This window comes from Lonchura striata, chromosome 6 (genome assembly GCF_050655825.1).
Source record: "Lonchura striata isolate lonStrDom1 chromosome 6, ASM5065582v1, whole genome shotgun sequence".
Taxonomy (NCBI): domain Eukaryota; kingdom Metazoa; phylum Chordata; class Aves; order Passeriformes; family Estrildidae; genus Lonchura; species Lonchura striata.
Genome location: NC_140708.1, coordinates 13732473 through 13749881, shown reverse-complemented (window position 1 = coordinate 13749881; position 17409 = coordinate 13732473). Strand labels below are relative to the sequence as shown.

The window sequence follows — 17409 nt, the reverse complement described above, 5'->3', positions numbered from 1 at the left end:
ATGAAAAATGAAAGAAGAGCTGCTCATCGATTAAAAGAGATTCTGAGAGTGCAGTCTTACAAATAATTCTTTGGGAAGCTCACTGAGATACTTAAAACTAGAATGGGCAAAACACTAAATAATACAGTATTTAGATTCCTTACTGTCAGAAGGCTCGAATAAATATACAGTTGAGGTCTGGTTTTTGGTGTTTGTAGGAGAATTTTAGTAATTTTATTTCATTTGCCTTAGGGGTAATAAATAAATAGCCCTTTGGAAGTTTGAAGCTGACATTTGAGTCTTTAATGAACGTTTGTTTTTTGACTGTGTTTCCATGAATGCCAGAGTGCCTGCTGTGATCCCTCTCTCCCTGAGCAGCAAGTGTGTATTTACAACCCAGGCACTGTTGCGCTGTCCCACAGGGCTCTGCCCACGGGGGAGGCGGATGGCTGTGGGCAGGACCAGGACAAGCAGCAGGCGGCCCTGGGGACAGCGGTGGCCGGGACGGAAGGTGGTGTGGCACTCTGTGTGCCTCCCCCAGCTGGGGCTGCCAAAGGGAGAGGCTGCAATGGCTGGGCCCCAGTTCCTGGTGCCCCTGCCTGTGACAGATGTGCCCAGGCACAGAACCTCCAGGCACACCTGCCTGAGCTGCAGGAGCCCGTGGAAAGGGGAGCACCAGGGAGCCTGGGAAGGAGCTGGAGAGCTGCTCCAAGCACAGTCTGCAGTGGACCCACAGCCTGACACATCCAAACTTTCCTGCTGGCACACCCAGAAGGGAGGGAGGTGATGAAGAGAGTGAAAACTTGCAAAACCTGCAGGGGGAAAAGACATTCCCCAATGCCTGACATGCCTTTGCAGAGCCACTTCACCACTTGCAGGCTGAAAAGACCCTTCACATCGGGGGAGAGGCTGGGGCTGAGTAAGGCAGCCTCATCTGCTCCTCGTGTAGCAACCAGCTCAGCTAAGAAGGCAGCAGGTGAGAGCAGCAGGTGACTTTCTTCTCAGAGACACAGAGGCACGTGGTCTCTGATATGACATTGTACCAGGGGTGTGACTGAGGACTACCAAGCCTCCTACAGCCCACTGACCATGATGTGCTGCTGTTGATCCATGTGGGCTGCAGTGCTACAGCCTGGAATGGTCTGAGGAGCATCCAGAAGGAAGAGAAGTCAGTCAGAAATGCCAGCAGGCCTGCATGGATGAACAAGTAGTTCCTAGATAAACTCAAAACACTAAAAGGCAGTCTACAGAGACTGGAATCTGGGACAGGAAGCTGGTAAGAAATACAGAGAAATTGTCTAAGCAGTCAGGGACCAGGTTTGGAAAACTGAGCTCGGATAGAATTTAGTCTGACCATGAATGTCAAGGGAAAACCCAAAATCTTCTATACATACAGTTGGTGATAAAAGGATGATAAAAGGAAAACTAGCAAAAAATATGAACCCTCTCTGAATGGAAATAGACTTGGTTACTCAGGATAAGGAGGAGGCTGAGGTACTCAATGATTTATTTGCTTCATTCCTCACTGGCAAGTGCTCCAGTCAAGTTGTGAATGCCCCATCCCTGGCTGTGTCCAAGGTCTTTGATGCTCCTGGTAAGATGCACTCTGTCAGTAGAGAGACAGATGTGCAACTGCACCGGGCAGCACTTGAACTGTGGAAGCTGACACACAAGTTTAGGGCATGCTGGAGTGTGCATAGCAGTCACCATGATCTCTCTCCTCAGGCAGCAGGCATTTCTGGCAGGCTGCACTTGCTCTGAACTCCTCTTCCATCTGCTTCATCCTTGGAGCTGACTGCTGTGGCCACTCACAGAGCAGATTTGGCAGCAGCAGGGTACAGATGCCCAGCTTGGGAATGAGTTTTTGAAGTAGTGGCATCTCAGTGTCAGCTTGCCTTCCAGCTGATCTCTTCAGCATTCTCTGGATGAACTCCTGGCTCTGCTGGCCACACAGGAGTTGGGGTCAGTCTTTGTGGCTTGCTGGCCTTCTCAGAAGAGCACTTATCTGTGTTTAGTCCCTCTGAAGGAGCTTTCTTCATACGTAACTTTAAAATCATTCTGGAAAATCTCATTAGATTCACATAGAAACTTCTATGAAATGACATTTAATACTATGATAGATTTCCATTCTTGAAAATTTCTGCTGTGCTCTACTAGTATATGGTGGATTTATTTCTTCAGTGCAAAAAAGAGCTTCATAAAGTCTGGAATAATTTCCAGAAGATAAACCAGAACATGCCTAAAATTATTCATGTACAAGGTGTATTCTTTAACATATTGGTGAAGCAGTCACTATCATTCTTATACCAGATAGATCAAGAACCATTTTAGTACCTCCAGCTCTTACACTGTCAGCAATGGAGAGAAAGAAGAACTAAAAATTACTGTCACTTCCTCCAAACATGACCAAAATCCAGTACTTTGTTCTAGTCTAGGAATTTTTATTCTGTTAAGGGAAATCACTTCAGAAAGGTATGTCCTTTCTTCCTCTGTTCTCCTATGAATATCCAAATAGGGGAATTCAAAAAATGCTCCAGAGCTTCGAAGACCCAAATTAGCCAAGTATGTTACCTTGTTTCACTTCTCTTTTGCTTTGCTGCCAATTCTGAATGCTATCTGAACATGAATTTTTAAAATTAACTATTTTCTCATGCCTCTTATAGTACTGGTAGAATCAGAGTACAGCTGAACCCTGTACTGTAGAATCAGAGTACAGCTGAACCCTTGGGTATCTCAAAAATTCCCTTTCAGTGGTCATGTCCATACTCATAGGGAACTTGACAGTTCACTGAAAATTAAAATATGTGTGCAGATGCAGTAAAAAAGGCATACAGGCCATGTCTGCTGAATCCTTTTTCTTTTCACAGGATCAATATTCTGGAGGTTACAGCAAACTCATGTTGCAAATATAATTATGACATATGGAGAGATTTTGGTGTCTTGGAATGTTATAAAGAATATTATTATAGCCCTGAATTTACTGTGAAATCAGGCCAGAATATTTGTGTCTTATTTTTTTGTCTTACTATTAAAAATCCAGCCTTAGTTGTGGAAGTTTTTATGCTGTTTTTTTTTCCTAGCTTGCATATTTTCTGTTCTAAAATAGAAGTGTTGATTGTGTGAGTAAAATGCAACTTGCTCTTCCATAGATATTGACTCTTCAGTGAGTAATGAGTAAAATGTAGTTATGCATGCATGTCATTTTTACTGGAGTAAATAGAGTATGATTATATGATGGAAGGAATTTTGCTGATTAAAAAGCACCATTTACTCACGTTTGGGATGAGGCTTTCAGCAGAAGAGAACCAGAGTGGCAAAGTACCAGTGGATAATACAACAGAACATGCAGAATATTCTTTCCATGGCAAAAAAATAAACTGGTGTATTCTCTGCAACATTTTCTTCTGCCTTGGTACAGATCTGCAGATGTAGAATAAGGACAAATGTGGTGGAGACTCCTCTTGTGCAGACCCCATCTTGCTATCTCTCAGTTTATAGCATTCTTTCACAAGTAATTAATAGAACAGTAGTGATACAAAGTCCACTGAAAGTCGAGCTGAATGGTGAGGATTAGGTTGGTAAACACAGGATTGTTTTGTTTGGCTCTGCAGCAGGAGGTAATTTGAGTTGGGTGCAAGGCTGTGCAGGCTGAGATCCTCCCAACTCTTGTCAGTCACATCTGCAGAACTGTGGTGTCTTCTCCAAGCACATGAAAAGCAAAAAACAGTGTACCCAAGTGCATCTTATATTTTGCCTTAGAGCTCTCTGCTAGCAAACCAAGCACTGTTTTTGGGAATGAGGCTGCAGTTTTCCAGAGCTGAGAAAGAACAGTGCCAAAGGGAGAAAACACAAGGCATTTCTGATCTGTGGGAGTTCCAAGGCAACAGACAATTAGTTGTCAGTTAAAAGTGAGTGTGTAAAAACAAATTCAGTTGGGAGCAAAGAGGATCATGAAGGCTTATAAGAAATGGCATTTTTCCTTATATACTTAAAAACTAGTTCTAAGAAAGTGGATTTTGTAGTGTGTGGTTTGGGGTGGTATATCTTTTGGGATCTGAGCTTTGGATTTTTTTTCTCTGTGAAGAGTTGTTTAGCCCAGAAGAAAAGTGCCCTCTTGAATAATAAGGATCTGCTTGGTTGCTTTATTTGAAATATCTACAGAATAGGGAAACAAATGCAATTGAGCAGAAGAATTTTGGTTGATGGGACTCCTGTTAACTCTTTAATTATTTTTCTTAAAACCAGAGGAAGTATGGCATATAACTACTTTGGAAAATATTCTAAAAGAAAATATTTAACTAGATAAAATAGCAAATAATGTCAATATGGAGTGCTTGTTCAGCAAGGCTGGAAAGAAAAGAAGGGAAGAAAGATGGCAATTCCAGATGAGAGAGATTCTCCCTGATGGTATCTTATAGGTTTGCATTGTTTTCATGTTGAGATCCCTTTTTATACTTAGTCACTTATTTAAGTGTGTATTTGCAATATCCTTTTTTCTTTGTATTTTGATTCTTTCAAAATTAATTTTTGCTTATGTATCTTTCACTCAGATTTATTTCTACTAGAAGATATTTCAAAGTGCCTAAGTTTTCAATTTATGTCAAACTCCAGATTGTGGAACATGAAACATTTTGTTTCTGAAGATTAGCATCTTACAGACATCACAAGTTTACTTGCAGCCAGTGATTCAACAGCAATATATGTTAAAACTTTCTCAGAGTGACACTTTTATTGGGACAGCTAGAGAGTCACATTTATAGGAAGTATGCAGGTGAATTAACTTCTACCTGCAACCTGGTGTCTAGGCATTACTTTCTAAGGTGGACTAGAAAAATCCAGGAGATAAATGGCAAAGTCAGGGATGATCATGATTAAAGCCTACAGCTAGAAGAAATATTATTAGTATTAGTGTTGTTGTTGCTGCTGTATTAACAGAAAAAGCTGTATCTGGCCAATGATGTAAAGTGAAGATTTGAGTTTAGCAAAGACTGAATCTAACCCCTTGTGCATATGTTTGAAGCAGAGTGCATGTGAACCCTGGGAACAGGTAAAGTGTATCTAATTACTTTTTTTTAAATGACTTGTGTCAGCCAACTTCCTCTACTAAAGTTTTACCACTTGAGGTGGATACCACTTCCTGTCAAAGATCTAATCTTGTATTGCTAAACATGTCTTGGTTTGAAAAATTAAATACATAGCTCAGCATTACTAATGTGGTGTTCTGTTCTTACTGGAGTCTTTGTCATAAATTGTTTATTTCTGTATCTCTCATGTAAATTGAAGACTAAGAAGGCTAAATTCTGTAGCTCCAGAGAAAGTAGCACTAAACCAGTCTCATGTATATTTGGTGAAAAGAGATGCTAAGACCAAAATAATACTGTAATTTCTCCTCCTTTTGTTCTAAAGACTTGCATGTGTACTGGATTTTGCTGTGCCAGAAATTACCAGCTGATCAAATGAATAAAACCCTAAGAACTTAATTCCATTCTGTCTTTCCCTCCTTGCTGAAAGGGCTGACAAAGTAGCAATCCTTGTCTTTCATTGATAGATAGCTGTACTCCCTCTGTAGTTTGAGTTTATATGTGGAGTGTGATCTCTCTTTACAGCACTGCATTGCAGTAATGCTCAGGCAGTGCCTGTGTGCCAGAATCCCTTGGACAGAGGGACCCAGGAGCACAGGCATTTGTGTCAAATGCTTTGACTGTTGAGCATGTCAAACATACCCAGCTTTTAGTTCTTACTTAAGCCTTCTTTTGTTTTTTCTTCTGGTTTTTATAGCTTCTTTGGAAGGTGCTCACATAAAAAAAAGAGGCTCATTCTTATTATTGTTTGCAGGTTTCCAACCTGTACCTGTATGACAGTGTGCTCATGCTGGCCAATGCTTTCCACAGAAAACTGGAGGACAGAAAATGGCACAGCATGGCAAGTCTGAACTGCATGAGGAAATCCACCAAACCTTGGAATGGAGGAAGATCCATGCTAGAGACTATTAAGAAGGTGAGAAAACACAAACCACCATTTTGTGAACAATTGGAAGGGTTGCTTCATGTGTGCTTGGGCATTTGAAGAAGGTTTTAACTTATATTCAACTTTTCTTTGATGTATTACAAACAAGTGATCTACAACGACCAAGGACAATCTGCAGCTATTAAACAAGCCACTGATTTATGATAAACAATTACACACAGTGCAGTGTAGGTCCAGTGTGTTCTATTTCTGTTGTTTTTGTGGCTGCCTTCTGTGGAGGAAGTAGGATCTGGAGTAGTCATGGGAATTGATTAATGCACTTTTGCAAGAGGATAACTTAAGGAGCTTAGAGGGCAGGAGGGTAAAGCAGTGATGAGGTTTAAGACTTATGCTCCATTTTTGACAGCTCAGATAGCTTTGTAAGTTAACTGAGCATTGGTAAGGATCTGCTTGTGTACTGCAGCCCAGAGCAGAGCAAGAAGGATCTGATTTGGCTGTCATTAACAGTTACACTACCTTGCACCATGCTGAAATACTCAAATATAGACAGACTTGTGGCTTTGCAGACAGATGGCAACTTCTTGTATAAAAGTTATTTGATCACAAATAATAGTAGAAAAACCCCTATTTTTTACTATACTAACTTTTGTAATTGTTCAGAAGCCCTATGTTACCAAATATTTATTAATGAAATAGTTTTCCCCCAGTAAAATGATGCAATTTGATCATTCTGACAAGTCCTAATAATGCCATCCTTTGTTGCTAAATTAATTCAAACTTTGGTGTCCCTTCAAGCTTCTTTGCTACAAACCCAGAATCAAACTCCCTTATACATTCACAGAGTTGCAATTTTGTTTTTCTTTGATGCCTCTCTTGGGAGCACAACAGGCATCCCCTTTGTTTTGGTCTGGGAGTTCATGCCTTGGTACTCAAACTGAGAACTGAGCCCGCTGCCTTGTTACCCTGGGAGGGCTGTTGTCTCAAAGTCCACTAAGGCCCTTCTCTTTTTCTTTGGGATCTGTTCCTGTGGACAGTAATGACCTGATGGCCATGAACACTGGGTGTGTTAGTGCTAAAGCAATTTTCTGAAAAAAAGTGAAAAAATGGAAGTCTTTTGTCTAGTGCTGGGCTTGAGCTACTGAAGAACATGCAATGGCCACATTTAAGTTCACTATAAACATGATTTAAGCATATTTGGCACATATTTTATGCAGAGAAGTGTTTATGAAGGCAAATTATTTCTGTTCTGAAATTTCTCAAACTTACTTCCTTAGGGCCATATAACTGGGCTAACTGGTGTTATGGAGTTCAGAGAAGATGGAGCCAACCCCTATGTCCAATTTGAAATACTGGGCACCAGCTACAGCGAAACATTCGGCAAAGACGTGCGGCGGGTAAAGATGTGCTGCTTCCTTCTCTCTTTTGTTTTCCTCTAAATAATATACACCCTGCCTCACAGGAGAAAACATTATTCTTCAAGAATGAATTAGTGCTATGCTGCAGAAGACATTTACTCTATGAGAAATATTTTCTAATTTATTACACACTTAAATCTTGAAAGCAGGTTTTATATTGGTAGGCAGGAATCCTGCAAGTTATTTCTCGTGTGCAGTAATGATGCAATGCCATAAGCATGCTGTGAATATAATAGTGAAGACTGCACAATTTAGCTTATGTATTTTATTGTTAATTAAGATAGGATTGCTATAATAGAAATATGAAAGATACAACACAATTGGCACTTGTCTTACTAAGAAAGATAGCTGAGTGTATAAATTACGTAAACACACTAGGATGTTTCAAGTGTAGCTGCTGCAAGAATTTGAGATAAATAAATGATAATTTCCAAAATGAAAGATGCTCTCTCATGAAAAGTAAAGATTGACCTATCGGTGGTAGTTGATGGAAAAAGAACTGCCAAGGACTAGAAGGCAGTTAAATCCATGGGATTATTGACATAAATTGTTGTGTTTTGTGAAGGCTACCTTGAACAATCTGAGGCAGAGGGGATGCTCCAAAAATATATGAAACTCGCAGTTGAACAGTGAGGTTCTGATTGGAACCCATGCTGTAAGTAGTTTCTAAATGGCTCAGATGGTTGAAATACAGACATTACCATGGTATGATCAATGGGTCCTACATTGAACAGAGCTGAACAAAGAGGATTTCACAAATAATTAAAATATATGTGACTTCTTATTTTCATTTGGCCATTGGTTTCTGTGATTTGCTTTGATTTGTCTGAATTACAGAAGTGTAAGTGGAAAAACAAGCAATTTTTGTTTACATAATCATCTTTATCAGCTAAACATGAGTTTCCTTCAGAGTCTAATTTGGCACAAGGATTTGGCACAAGGATTCTGGATCTACAGCTATTAAACATCAACATGGAGCCAAAGTTGTGCAATATCTATTAGAAATTCAACAGAAGGAAGACAAGTATTTGAAATGTATAAAGTTCCAGGAGATATAATTGAAAATTTTCTGTTGCCAAAAATTTGCCTCTGAACATTTCAGTTTGGCTCTTACATTGTTGTTACCAGAAATGGCTATTTCTCAGTCCACTTTCATTTCTAGATGATTGAAAACGAGGAAATCTTAAGTTTCAAACACTGTGTAAATTATAAAATATTACCTTGTCTTAATTTTGGAAAAAGTGTTGCCTATTTAATGAAACAAAGTTGGTTTAGAAGGTATAGGAATCAATCCAGGTTCTCAGACAGAATTATGTTCTTCACTTTATGCACAAGTATGAAAACCAGAAGTATCTGGTGCCATGCGAGATGCTGTGGACTGCCCCACTGTTTGCAGCTGCCAGTCCAGAAAAGCCTGAGTGTCCTGTCAGTGCTGTGCTGTCCCTAGCACATGGATACCATGGTACATTTAGGTTTGGTCCCATTTTTTTACAGAATTCCCAAGTGGCTTTGCTTAAGTCACATAATTACTTGATGCTTCAATATTTACCTTGCAGTAAAACTGGCATAAACACCACAGAGCACAGGTTTGAGCTTTACAGGCAAACTGGGATGTGTGAGTATCCATTACTAGGTGTTTCCTAATGTGCATTTCAAATATGGTACCACAGATAAAAATGCTCTCACTTTGGTATGTGCAGCACACTGACCAAATTCACACATAATCTGACACATAATCCAAAGGTATGAGGTGGAGATAACTAAGATATCTCTCAAAAGCAACCTCAAGGCAAAGAAATAGGTAAAATGATTAAATGGGAAAATTACTACAATGGCTGACCTGGTATACTACTCATTACTTTTGATCTCTAGTGTGCTACTTTGAGATTGTGCTGCTAGGTGGTTAATATAGGAAGGCTTAACTCTTTGGGTGTTAAATTCAGAACACTGTAGAGTTCCCGAAAATTGAAAGGGAGGATAATTCTAAATGGGTAAAAAGCTAATGGCTGTGGAATACTGCTCTGAGCTAAAATAAAGTTCTGGAAATTATCCTTTCAGTCTAATATATAGAGAGAATAAAAGTCAGCAATATGCTACAGAGGTTTGGAGAAGAACTTGGAAGAGATGATACCTCTTAGAGCAAAATTGCCATGGAACTACTGGAGTTCAATTATTTAGACAGCCTGACTTTTTATTATTGCAGCAAAAATATGTTACAGCTTAGAAGTACTTTTAAAGGCTCAGAAAGTCATACTTATTTATATTACTTGGGTGGGTAATCAGTCCTGATTTATTGTCAGCTGCTTCCGTTTCAGCCTTTGGTCAGGTTTAGCTGTGTGTATTTTGGGTAGAAAACAGAGGGTTCTTTCTGCATGGTTTTGTGTATGGAAAGCATCTGTAGTTATTCATCCCTGTCCAGACCCTACAAGAAATCTTTGCACTTAGGATCAATGACAGGGTAGGGCAAAAGACTGTAATGTTGAGTGTTGAGCCTTAGAAGAAATCCAGTCAAAAGCTTTAAATTGGACTTTTAACACTCAGCATCCCTTACAAAGTTTCTTGGGGATTGTTTCCACCAGAAAGATTCCTGGGAGGATGTCCAAGTCAGTAACTCAAATCTGCAAGAATTTTCAGAGCTATTTTGCAGAGGCATTTTGTCTCTTTTGTTGTCCTGAGATCTGGTCTTTCTGCAGACCATCTTTCCTTCTGCTAGCTGTGATTTAGTTATGATTGCACCTAAGTATATATATTCCATTGCTTAGTATAGCTTCTTTATTCCACAACTCACTTTGTCTTCTCCTTTCTTACTCAAGTCTAAAACCATGTGGTTTTGGTAAAGGCTCACAGAGGCTTTTGTGTATTTTATATGTTACCATTTATTTTTCATTTGGGTATACTTAAGTGAAAGGGAGACTTCAGAAAATGCTCTAATTTCTGTGGTTTAAACATAAAAGAACAGGGTATGTCCCTTAAGGTATATCATCTTCTTTTACAAAAGGCTCAGGTAATTTCCTTCTATTCACTGTGTGGAAGTTTAGAAAGTGTCGTGTATTCATGCATAAAATAGAGATTTGTGTGGTGGCTTATTGGGGCATTTAAAAGTTGAAGATTGCTAGAGAAACTGAAAAGGCTTAAACGTCTACTGCTTGATGATTGCCACTATGATTTATGTTCCTAAAGTCTATAAACACCTTCAGAAATAGCAACCAGAATACCTGTATATTAAAAAAAAAAAAAAGAAAAATAAGTGGATGTAAATTAATAAGGGAACAGAATAGATCAAAAAGGAAAAAGCAAAAATAAATCTGATGTCCTACTTTCACAGTCCAATGGTCATAGAAGGGGAAAGAAAGGCAGGACTATATTAATTCACTCCTTAGATACTATCTGTATCATTAGCTCTTATTAATGAAAGACTTGATGGAATTTTTAGAAATCTGGGATGCTTAATACTTCTTATGTTCCTGCACTTGGGTAGATTCTACTCTTCCAAGAGCTGGACAATCCAGCTGTGGTGGCGGAACTAAGGGAGTTGGAACTCCAGGTGGCTTTCCTAGCAAGTCACCACATCACTGTGAGCTCTTGAGGTGTAAACCTATTTATTCTCATTTGACCATGTATGCAGGGAACACCATAACAGCTAACACACCTTGCAGGGATGTGATTAGGCTAAGTTAGAAGATGCCTGTAAGGAGCTTTATGATAATCTTCATCTTCATCTTTGGCAGGAAGATGTTCTGTAAGTGTGAAATGATGTGAGTATTCAGTTTACTGTACGACAGGGAACATATTTTTTCTACAGCAATCTGTATTTTATTCCCAAGCTGGCTGTAATGAAAGCAGAATTAATGGTTTGCACACATTTTGTATTTCATAAGAAGCATTCTGTTCAAAATTATAATGTTTATGAGTTATTATTCATTTCTGTCAGTTGGTATGTTTTATTTTTTTTTAAATTAGATTTTCTTGAAATATCATCAGCTTTGTAAACAGTTACAGTTGTTTCCTACAGCACTTCTGAGGCAGACTGAAGAAGTCGCTGTAAGTAGTTTTTGTGATATGTTTCACAGTTGTTGAAACCACATTTTTGAATTCTGGTGCCATGATTTCATTGGGATTGTTACTTTTAGACAAAATCTCATTATTATCATGATGACAAATCCTATGCTTCTTATTCATTGCAAAAACAAATGGTATTTTTAGACATCTGCAGTATCAAGTGCTTTCACCTACAAGAATATTGCCAAATCCCATCATATGCTGCTAAAAGATATATTTACACCAAAAGAATTATGTGGTTCCTAGCATACTTGAATCAGTTTTACTTACAAGGAAAAATACATAACTTAATTGCCTGGGTATAGCTGTAAAACAGATTCCTGCCTCCTGTTTGAGCACTTCATAGACAGACACTTGGGTGCAGCATTTTCGTTTGATTGTTTGGCCAAGCTATCTTTCAGCAGAAGTGTAAGACTGAACTTGTGGCTACTTTTGATCACTAAAATCTCTCTGTTACTTTGTGAAGGGAAGGGTGAATAGTCTTATCCCTCTTGGTAGAAAGCAATTTCCACATATTTGCATTTGGTTAAACTTTCTCTTTCTGCTTGAGGTGATTGAATGTTGTGGTGCAATAATTTGGAAAAAGAGCATTGTGATTCATCCTATAACCATATTGTGTCAAACTGAAGAAATAAGTGAAGTATTTTACTCAATATAATGAACCCCTTAAATTTTTATTTCTGGTTTTCTGTGCATGTGCATAATGAGGAATAAACATAAATGCATTCATTGCATATTCCATAAGTTGAATTATTCATGGTGAAAAATACAGCTTAACATATAGGAAATGGCTATGATCAATTTTTAAATAATAGAAGAAAACTAAAGAAGAACCATAATAACCTTGAGCATTTTGGTTTGTTTTTTCTTGGAAATAAAATGGGGTCGCTGCTTGCCCAAGTTCTGCAAATTGGGCTTTTTTTTCTAATTTAAATACACTTAATGTTGTGTATGCATTCATTGTAAAATTCTAGCTGAATTATTTCACTGAAGAGTGGGTAAGCAATTTTTAAAATTTATTTTCTGTTGCAAATATGTGCTACATAGTTCTTCTAAAGTTTTTCTAAAATTCTAAATTATGGTTTTGGAAAGCATTACCAATTGGAACTATGCTTGTGTATAAACTGTTACTTCTATTTGTAAATTGTGCCAGTGTCAACACCAAGCAAAAGGGATGGCTTGCAAATTTGAGTTGGAATTTCTCCAAGCATAAGATCGTGCTGGTCTTCCCCTTTGGAAGACTGTTGAGATGACATTTTCAAGTGTGAAGCTTGAGGGTAGATTTTAAAAAGCAGCCATACCTGAGGTAAGCGTGGGGCCAGGACAATTAGGGTGCTGCAGATGTTTCTACAGCCATGTGCACCACTACCTGTATGTTTAGTATTTTTAATTTCTAAGTCACATATGTTATATTATGCCTACCAGGTTATAATGAATTGTGGGTATAACATTCTCGTTTTTTTCACACATATGCAGTAGTGCATAAAATTGGGATAATAGGAGTGCTAAAATCAGCCTTGTAAAAACAGTTGCATCTTTAATTATGGAGTTTTCATCAAAGCTCCTGTAATTTATTGATGAATCCTAGGGAGGTATTCAGAGTGGGATAACAAGCAAAGCCCCTTTCTGTAGCTCAGCTGATGAAGGATCTGTGCTAAAATATGGACACTATGAAAAAACATGTATTTCCATACAGCAACAGGTCAGGATTTACTGAGCTTAAGGAAGAAAAAGAAAAGAAATTTTTGAACGAAAAATACAAAAATTATTTTTACTTTTTTGGAAATCCAAAAATGGAGATTATTTACAGTTTTTCTTTTTCGCAGTATCAATCTTGAATTAAAACAATAAGCTCGCTACTCCAGAAAGGAGGAACAATCTGTCTTTTTAAATTTTCTTCCCTGAGAAATATCTTTGATCCATGATTGTTGTTTAAAATTCACACCTATTCCAGAACTTTCCGTTGAATGTCAGAACAACTTTTTTAGTATAATGTTTAGCAAAACTGCTTTGAAACAAAAGTATAATATTGATAATAATAATAATGCTGAAATACTATTATCTTAGCTGTCAGATGGAATAGATGTCATCTTGGCTTTTATAAAGACATAAGGAGATCTAACATTTCTTCATTTACAGCATGATCTCAGTGTCAGGGACAATTGCAAGGACTGTATATTGAGGGAGACCATGCACAGTGTCTTTTCTGCAGTATTTGAAAAATGTTTTTAATTCTTCTAATGGTTGCTGCCTTGTATAATTTGATAAACTGCAAATAAATGTAGGCCAAGCATAATTTATGAAGTAATTTATTTCAGCAATAATATTGAAATCCAGGGTAACTCTGGTGCCTGTGTAGATTGCTCTGATATATTCAATATGCCTGTGTATATTGCCCTGATATATTCAACATGTCCAAAAGTGGATCTTTAAATATATGTAGTTAATCTATTTGGTCATGCTTCCATTGTAGTTAAGAAAAATGAAAGAACTTTATGGTTTCTCTTTAGGCTTATTAAAATAAACAGCATAAATAGAAGTTCTCTAAATTTCCCCTTCTATTTGTATTTTTATTTCTGCCATTTCTTGCCAGATTAGTGTATATGAGTAACTACTTTCTTATGCAAGTTTTCAAGACAGGTTTAATGACAAGATTTCTTTGTTATCAGCCCAAATGTGGGACTTGAGGAACTTCTGTGTCACCAAGTGGCAAAAACTATCTGGCTTGCTTTGACCTGGTTCCTTAATTTCATTATGCTTAAAAAAAAGAATAATCCTAATTCCCAAATTTATCTTTATGGAAAGATACTTTCAAAAGGTCATCAGCATTCTAATTAAACTTCTTTGTCTTTATTAGCTAATTCACTGCAATTACAGTATTTGGCAGAGATTGCCTGCTGCTGATCCAGTTCCTTACAGAACTGCCTTTAAATTGAAGACTTCCTGTTTCCAAACTACACAGGAAACACTGAGTCTTATTTTAAAACAGGTACAATCTATAATCAGTGTGAGCCTGTGTCAATGAAAGAATTCCAAAATATGCCTGGTCCAGTACCACAGTATGTCTTGCAGTGGGAGTGGATGAGTTTATGTATTTGGGTAAAGTACGCAGATGATGTGTAATAAAACTTGGTTTTCATTTTGAAAAATATTTTACTGGAATGAAGATAGGCTTACATAACAACTAAAATGGAATATTCTTTCTGAACATGCCATAATATGTCAATATTTTTAATATGTTGATGAGTGTGATGCACAAACATCTACTTAACTCACTACAGTATCTTTCCTATAAAAGGTAAATTGCAGGCTCAAACAGACTTTACTGATGAGGCCTGAAGAACTTGAGAATACTGGGCTTTGTTGAATGAGGAGTAAAGGAAAAACAACAAAGAATCCAGGGATTCTCTGTTACAGTGAAGGAGTTAGGGAAATATCCTGCTGATCAGTATTAACCAAAGCAGGTAGCCAGATAAAGGTTTTCTTTTAGGAGAAGAAACAGCATAAAAATAGTTAAATATGACACCAGTTATTCACTTTTAATTTACTTGCCAAGATCAGTTTCCGAGTATGAGCAGAATGAGAAGAAAGAGAGCTTGCTTCCCTGTGGCAGTAAATTCCTCTCAGTTGGAATACCACCAAAAGGTCCCAAAAGTATGTTTTACTTAGGACAACACTTGTACTTGTTCTCACTGTGCCTGAAATACTTGTGCTTGTCTTCTGGTCCTGCCCTTTCTCCCACCACCACAGGACTTTGGGAAAATAAAAGAAAGGAAATCAGATTCTTTCTCCGGGTTGCCCTGTGTTCTGGGATACTGTGTCAGGGGTGAAAGTGGCAGTGACATTTTGTGGTAGGTGGCTAAGGGACTGGTGGTTCCACCAGCCTGTCAAGGGAATTGCTGCTTTCATTAGTTTGACCACCATATCTCCCTGTTCATTGTGAAGTCTTACATTTTTCAACTTGCATGCATTGGTAATATTTCATTACAATGCTCTGAGAGAAGTGGGAACGTTTTAAAGTAGGTGAAATAGCAAAATCTAGGGATGGTATCTGGGTGATACCCATTATTGGGCATTTGTCTGGGTTGTTTTTATGTAAGGATTGTCATCTAAATATACATGAGGTTGGTAGAATTCAAAACCAGGTGTACTTTTGCAAAGCAGTCTAAAGTTTTCCAAATACTGTGGTTGGCTAGGGAGGTGACTAAAGGTACTGATGCTTCTAGTTCCTGGAGCCTTACTAGAAAGTAGTCCAAACAAGTACAAAAAAATAAGAAGTTAATTTTTAGCAACTAGGAGCGTGGGTGATATTTAATTGTATAAGAACATTTCAGTTTGAATAGTTCTGGCATCATCTATAATTTTCTTAATGCTTTATGTGCAATTTATTCTGCCATAAGATACAGTAAGGCACAAGTTTGCTTTGCAAGACTGCTGTCTGAGCTGTATTGAATCTAAACTGAGCTCATGCTCTCAAGATGCTGTTCAATATCAAACTACAAGGCCACTGTAGCTGTTTGCATTTCAGTAGCACGTGGAGGCTGTGGTTTTGTTATACTGAGAGATGTCCAGGTAATTAAATGTATTATTATTGTGTAATATGTAAACCATGTGGTTGTGTGTTCAGAAATCTGCTACTGCTGTTTTGCCATTCTGACAGGAAAATGCTGTTGTAATCTGAGTTTGGAGAATATTCAGTGTTGAGACTTCTCCAGGGTGTGTGCCAAGCTAGGGATGAATATCCCTTACACCTGTGGATCAGGGTAGGTATAGCCAACAGTGCTGCTCACAGCTCAAACTTGTAGAGAAAGCAGCTCCCTTCTGGAACAGAATCTGAAGCTGTTTCTGCTTTTTTCATTCTTTTCTCCTAAATTTTAAAATAATAGAGAGTGAAGTATTTTATGTGATAGGCTTTCCAAACTTTCTCAGTAATACTACAAGGTGATTGCACTAAAGAAATAAGTGTTATCACTTTATCACTCCATGGCTTTTGGGTTTTCTTTCTAGGGCAAGAGAGGGCAAAAGATAACACAAAGCATTTCCTTTATGAGCATAAGGGAAGTGCACTAGGGTTTTGTTGTTATTTTTCATTAACTCTGATTGGTTTCTGAGTGTTCAGTGGAGGACTGTTCCTCGATAGACTCGCTGAAAGACCATTCAGTGTTCAGGGCTTTCTTCTTTTTTTGAACACAAATAGGAACACAGTAACCAGTGAAGCGAAAAACACAGATTTGCTGGCTGAGCTGGCTTCAAATGAAAAAACTAATCTGGATCTAGGGTACAGCCCACAGACTCTGCTACACTAGTGTGGCTCTTATTACAGCACATTTCAGTTCCTTTCTTAATTAAAACAAAATGTCTAGTCTTGTTGGGATCTCAAGAAGAGTCTCTTATGACAGAGGCTTGTTCTCTGGGTTTCCTTCTATTCTTCTCATGCATCCCCCAGTTTCAGACCCAGCTAATGGACCTTACTTGTGTTTTGTGTTCTGTGCCCCATAAACTTCTCTCTGTTCAGGAGGGAAGCCACAATGTCCCCCATTTTGGCAAGAAATCCAGGGTGACTCTGTGTGCAGACTGGCTCTGAAAGACTTTTGGTGTCTTCCTCTGCTGCCCAATCACAACATTTTAATAGAACTCAGCATATTGTCATACTTGAACTGAGAGATTAAATAGATTCTATCCATTCTCCAAATCTATATTTATTTCCTTCCTGTTTCTGTTTTGAATGACTGCTCAAAGATCTATAGCTAACTATGATTTGACTTACTAGAAAAGTAAGGAAGAAAATGTAAAATGCCTAGTGTTAAATCTCAAAAGAAGAAAGGCAGAAATGTTCTTATATGTTTTCATTCTTTATGTAGTGTGCTTCTGTATATTTTTCTTTTGGGTGGTATTACAAGACTTTATTACCAGTTCTACTGTGTCAGACAGGCCTTAACACCATCATAACCCTTTATCCATGATGATTTCGGTTAAATCTTTTTAATTA

At 38.0% G+C, this 17409-nt stretch overlaps 1 protein-coding gene across 5 annotated transcripts in view; it reads left to right on the top strand.

The window, feature by feature from the left end:
• GRID1 (glutamate ionotropic receptor delta type subunit 1) overlaps positions 1-17409 on the top strand; it is a 516570-nt gene that overhangs the window by 401238 nt on the left and 97923 nt on the right. For all 5 annotated transcript variants that reach the window (XM_085583261.1, XM_031505170.3, XM_077784530.2 and 2 more), the window contains exons 7-8: positions 5815-5976; positions 7221-7340. In XM_085583261.1, the coding sequence (XP_085439387.1) occupies positions 5815-5976; positions 7221-7340 (282 nt within the window). The remainder of the gene's footprint in view (positions 1-5814; positions 5977-7220; positions 7341-17409) is intronic.